This window comes from Mus caroli, chromosome 7, assembly GCF_900094665.2.
Source record: "Mus caroli chromosome 7, CAROLI_EIJ_v1.1, whole genome shotgun sequence".
NCBI lineage: Eukaryota > Metazoa > Chordata > Mammalia > Rodentia > Muridae > Mus > Mus caroli.
In genome coordinates this window covers 3,192,808-3,198,967 of record NC_034576.1, presented here as the reverse complement: position 1 = coordinate 3,198,967, position 6,160 = coordinate 3,192,808, and the positions used below count along the sequence as shown (strand labels likewise).

Genomic DNA, 6,160 nt, shown 5'->3' with positions numbered 1-6,160 from the left:
AGAACATAAACCGGGGAAACAGAGAGGAGTTAGGTCAGCACATGAGGTCACTCCTTTTATCCCACGGTTTAACTGAGATGGTTTTAAAGACCTCGGTTGTCAGGGAGGTTGATTGTCATTTGGATAGACTTTCCTTTGACTACAGGACATTGAACCTTACAGGCCACAGTTCCTCACTTCATCTTCTCCTCCCTCAGCACTCCATAGGGTTCCTCCCTGGTCCTTAAACACTGTGCCTTCGAATCCTGGGCCCATGCCACCCTCCTGGGAAGCGCCACCCTGGGCCAATCAGAGCGGAGCACGTGAGCTGGAGTTCGTGCTGCTGGGTTTTGCACACGTGCCCTCACTACGCCCGATGCTTGCAGCGCTCTTCCTGGCAGCCTTCCTGCTCACAATGTCAGGGAACTCGCTCATCATCTTGCTCACCAGCCTGGACTTCGGCCTCCGCACGCCCATGTACTTCTTCCTGCGCCAGCTGGCGCTGGTAGAGATCTGCTTCTCACTGGACGTGGCACCCCGCCTGCTGGTGACCCTGCTGCAGCCTGGACGTGGGGTGTCCCCCACGAGCTGTGCCCTGCAGCTGCTCCTTGTGCTGTCCTGTGTCACATCTGAGTGCTTCCTTCTAACAGTCATGGCCTGGGATCGCTTTCTGGCCATCTGCAGGCCACTGCACTACGGTGCCATCATGAGCCCGCAGCTGTGCTACCTGCTAGCTACTACCTGCTGGCTGGCGGGAATCCCTGTCGCACTCGTCTTCACCATCTGGCTCTTTAACTTCCCCTTCTGTGGGCCACGTGGCATCCGACACTTCTTTTGTGACATAGCACCTCTGCTGAGCCTGGTTTGTGCAGACACCAGAGTTTTCGAGGCCAATGTGTTTGTGGCCACCGTCCTCGTCATCATGGTTCCCTTCTGTCTCATAGCCACATCCTATGTGATGATTCTGGTTGCTGTCCTTAGGATGCCATCGGCCTCTGGGCGCCACAAGGCCCTGTCCACCTGTGCCTCCCATCTCATAGTGGTAATTCTGTTTTATGGCACAACAGGGGTCATCCACTTGCGCCCCAAGGCCAGCTACTCTCCAGAGAGCAAGCAAGTGGTGTCCCTGTCATACACCATGGTGACCCCTATGCTCAACCCCCTCATCTACAGCCTGCGGAACAAGGAGGTCAAGGCTGCCTTTGGGCGTGTATGCTGTGGACGCTAAGAGTCTAGACTCCGTGAATGAACTCTCTCCTCTGCCAGCTTTGAGAGTCAGGTAATTATTGAGGCCCACTTCCCCAGTGTGGCTTAACACCCTGACTTTCTTCTAGGAAACCCATGCTATTTCTCTACCTAAGAGAAGGCAGAACATCAAACCTTTCTTTTCTAGTCAAGATTATTTTAAATAAAGGTAGGCAAATGAATCCACTTAGCCAACTAGAGTGCACCAGCTAGCATCTTCGGCAAGAATGACATGGAGCACACCATCTTAAAATTTAGTGTCACAAAGCCTGTAACTTATTCTCATTCACTTTCAATAAGCTGAGTGTTAGGCAACTGAGGCTGGACCGACCTGGGTGGCATTTTTGACACGGGCTAATTTTGCAAATGGATGTTGATCATGCTCGTATGATTCAGCTGAAGATGCTTTGCTTCATATGCGGCTCTTGAGACCCAAGAGCAGGTTCAGGAATGGCCTTTCATTCCAGTAGCTGAAATGTAAGAGGTAGACCCACTTGCATGAGGAATGAGGAATTGCAAGACAATCCAAACCCTGTGGGGAGATTTAAAATCAAGAGGCCGCTGATACTCTCAGCCTTTATATGAAGGAGGCTCGAGTTTCATCTAAGTTTATAACTTTCATAGAGGAATTGGGGAACTGGAGACATTAACAAATCAACATCAGAAAGCCAGATCTCGATATTCCTTTTTCAGATTTTTTTCTTTATTTTCTATTGTCTTAATTTGCATTTTAGTACATGCATGTTCCCTTACATAAATATATACACATACATAAACAAAAATAAAAATAAGTCTTAACAAAAAAGCAGGAGAGTTTTTGTTTGTTTTGTTTTGTTTTTGGTTGGTTTTTTTTTTGTTTTGTTTTGTTTTGTTTTTTTTTTTTGCTTTTTTGTGTTTTCAAGACAGGGTTTCTCTGTATAGCCCTGGCTGTCCTGGAACTCACTCTGTAGACCACGCTGGCCTCGAACTCAGAAATCCGCCTGTCTCTGCCTCCCAAGTGCTGGGATTAAAGGCGTGTGCCACCACGCCTGGCTGGAGGGTTATTATTATTATTATTATTGATAAGAGAGTCAACAAAAGAAAATCAAAACTATAAGTCCTATTGACTGGTGAATTCCTGGATCTAATCTTACCTGAAGTTTGATCTACTCCCCTTTGTGAACAACTAAATTCACTTCTACTAAAGCTTGTCTGGGTTGAGTTTCCTATCTCCTGGAATGACTCCTGAATTTAGCACTAACAACTAGCCTAGGATTTGAGAGGGAATGATGGTGATGGTGGTGATGATGATGATGGTGGAGGTGGTGGTGGTGATACTCATGACAATGGTGACTGTAGTAATTTTGGCAACATTGCTGTCACTACATAGCAAATCGAAGGGTTTTGTTCTGGGAAACTGCATAACCTTCTGGGCTAAACATCTCTGGGCTGAGTTAAAATAAAGATGTCCATGCACTTGGCACTAGTATCAAAGCACCATTACAATAACCCAGTGTGTATTGACTTTGAATCACCACCATCATCATCTAGTATGCACATTTTATACTTCCTGCCTTTATGTCACTACAGTAACCCTGGGTGTTAGATAACATAGAGGCCATTGAGCTCCAGTTCATTCCTTCCTGATTACAGAGCATAAAATTAACCCTGAAGAAGCAGAGGTGGTCCACGCTGTTTGAAAGATCGTGGTCCACCATGGGCACTTAAAATACTTACTTTTCTGTTGCTGTGATAAAACACCATGATCAACACAGCTTACTGAAGAAACAGTATTTATGCTAATGGTTTCAGAGAATTGAGTTCATATTACCACAGTGGAGCTGAAAGCTAGCCACTTAACACCTAGAACCACAAGCTGAAAGCAGAGTGAGTGTGACCTGGGAATGTCACCTCAAAGCCCAACCCCAGTGTCACACCCCCTTCAGCAAGGCCATGTCTCCTAAACTTTCCCAAATAGGATCATCAGCTGGGGACAGAATATGCAAATGCTAAAGAGTATGAGACATTTATCATTCAAACCATCACAGCACCATAGTACTTAAACAATTGTTTAATCTTATGCCCTTCTGTACAAAGCATAGCTACCACATGAGAAGATCCCTGAGAGTGGGTACTACATGAAGCCAATATTTCTCTCATCCAAGTACTAACCAGGCCCAACCTTGCATAGCTTCTGAGATCAGACAAGATAGGGCATGTTCAGGGTGGTCTGGCCATAGACTCAACACTTCAAACATGATGGAGATCTAGTTTATTTGAGAATCTATTCATCACTAGTGTTCATGACAACATGTTAAATGTCTTGGCTAATTTAGTTTTTAAAAGTTTATGCTTAATAACCACATACATGTAATGATAAAAATGATCCCATTGGAAGATAATTTAACTTATACTGAGCTGAGTGACATCTACATACACCGTTTTTGTCTTCTCAGTGATCCTGAGAGAAAGGAAAGGTCACAGACATTTATTTTTGTGGTTAAAATCAGCTTAATCAGTCAAAGTATACAGCTTCTATAAAAAAAAAAGTACAGCTGACTTTTAAAGCTATTGAGATCAATAGCTTTAATATTCTGTAATATTCTGTAATCCTCAGTAATATTCTTCTGTCCTTACTCAGAAAATGACCAACTGTGAACCCACTGTGTGGCTTGCCACTGTGTGACAAATTTGGGCCTGGTTAGTACTTGGATGAGAGAAATATTGGCTTCATGTAGTGCCCACTGTCAGGGATCTTCTCATGTGGTAGCTATGTTTTGTTCAGAGGGGCATAAGAAGTCAGCACCGTTTGAGTAGAGACATAAAGAGGTAATAAATATTTTTTAAATATTGTGATCTTCAGTTTAACTTTTAAAGGGTAGACCATATTCCATCAGAAGAAGAAAAAATAACCCATTGTAGCATGAATATATTTGTCAGGAGTCTGTGGGGAATTGGGCTATGCACAGACAGGCTGGTCTCCAGTCAATCTGAGGTCTGAAGCCCGGAATGGTCATAATTCACCTACATGACACGGTAGGTGTTCCCTCATGCTCCTGGAACTCTGGCTCCTGCCTAAGTTACCGCCCCTCACAGCCCCCACAAGAGAACATGGCTAGAAGTCATGTAGGCAATGACCCAAGCTTCTGACCTTCAGGCTAGACTCCTCCCCAGTTACCTAGCAACAGTAAAGACCATAAAAAGAGGTTGTCAGGCCCCTCCTGCCCTCTCTCATACTGGTCTCTCTCTTACCTCTACTTCTCTCACTCCTCTCTCCTGTCTCTCCTCTCCTCTCCTCTCCTCTCCTCTCCTCTCCTCTCCTCTCCTCTCCTCTCCTCTCCTCTCCTCTCTATTCCTCTCTTTCTCTCTAGCCTTCTCTCTCTCTCTCTCCCTCTCCCTCTCCCTCCCCCCCTCTCTCTCTCTCCTCTCTCTTTCTCCCTGCCTTTCTATAATAAAGCTCTAAAACCATAGAATGTCTCTGCTCATCAAGGCTCACTGCACTTGGAGGATGGGACAGGCTTTCTCCTAATGAACTGTTTCTAATCTCCTGATGGAAGGCCTTCTTGTGCACCAGTCAAGATCCACTGTGCTCACTCTCACTGGTTTTGGGAACCTCTCTTCCCTCATCCCTCTCTCCTATAACCCCAGAGCTTTAGGAAAGTACCTCTGGGGCTCCCAGGTAGGGCTGCCCCTTGGCCAACCCCACTCCCCAAGAGTGGGTCAAAGGCTTGAATGCCCACCCGGGGCTGAGTGGAAAGCATATGGCAGCCCTCCCATGCACGCCTAACCAGAGAATAGGTAAAACTCTGGCAGGGTGTGGGTCTTTCCTCCCTCTCTTCCCCTGGGCCCCCTTTTTAGTTTCCAACAGGAGTCCATACACTTTTTCTCACTAGTGCACATATGATTAAGGATAAAGTATGCAGAGGGCTTTGCACAAGCATTCTAGGTTACACATAAAGACAAAAAGTGACCTGACTTCAAGATATGGAAGAAACATGGTAGGATGTAAAAGATGAAGGATGTGAAATGTTGTCTTCTGGACATTCAAACTCAGTGAAGCTGCAGTTACCTGCAAAAGGTCAAGCTAGCAGGATTAGTTCACATTTCAGCAGGCAGCACAAATTAGACTCCATGCATTTTAAAAGAATAGAGAGGAAACAAGGGTGGAAGGAGAACATGCCTGGAGGAAGTGGAAGGGAGAAGTTGAGGTGAATGTATATAATACATATGCATTGTATACATGTACAGAATTGTCAAAGAATAAACAAAGGATATTCTAAAATAAAATAGAAGTAATGGAAAACAGGAGGAATAAATAGTGCATTATGAAAAATTCTATAAATATACTTGTGGAATATTTTCCTTGGTTGCCATGAACTTTGTGGGTTTTGCCTTTGGGAGAACGTAGTTAAATATAAATAATTTTCAGACTCTCAGTATATGAAAATGTTGGGGGGAGGACAGGAGGAGTTGGAGGGGTAAATTGGTATGAACATGATCAAAATACATAGATTTCACAGAATACATAAAAACATATTTTTAAAAGAAAAATTTGCCAGTTGGTGGTGGTTCACCCATTTAAATCCCAGCACTCAAGAGGTAGAAGAGGGCAGACCTCTGTGAGTTCAAGACCAACCTGGTCTATAGAATGAGTTCCAGGATAGTAAAAACTACACGGAGAAATCCTGTCTTTAAAAAATCAAGAAAGGGGGCTGGAGAGATGTATCAGTGGTTAAGAGCATTGACTGCTCTCCCAGAAATCCTGAGTTCAATTCCCAGCAACCACATGGTGGCTCACAACCATCTGTAATGGGATCAGATGCCCTCTTCTGCTGTGTCTGAAGAAAGTGACAGTGTACTTATTTTTAATTTTTAATATTTTTATTACATATTTTCCTCAATTACATTTCCAATGCTATCCCAAAAGTCCCCCATAGCGCCCCCCACTTCCCTACCC

General features: G+C 44.5%; 1 protein-coding gene across 1 annotated transcript; it reads left to right on the top strand.

Moving 5' to 3' along the window:
* Positions 1–238: 238 nt before the first annotated feature.
* On the top strand, positions 239–1,279 carry LOC110297647 (olfactory receptor 10A7-like). Its single transcript, XM_021166535.1, has one exon. The coding sequence runs from the start codon at positions 254–256 to the stop codon at positions 1,205–1,207; it is 954 nt and encodes a 317-aa protein (XP_021022194.1). The 5' UTR covers positions 239–253; the 3' UTR covers positions 1,208–1,279.
* The last annotated feature ends 4,881 nt before the right edge of the window (positions 1,280–6,160 follow it).

Bases quoted from the DNA above. Each gene is read 5' to 3' on its own strand.
- LOC110297647 (XM_021166535.1), top strand. From the start codon at position 254: ATGCCACCCTCCTGGGAAGCGCCACCCTGGGCCAATCAGAGCGGAGCA.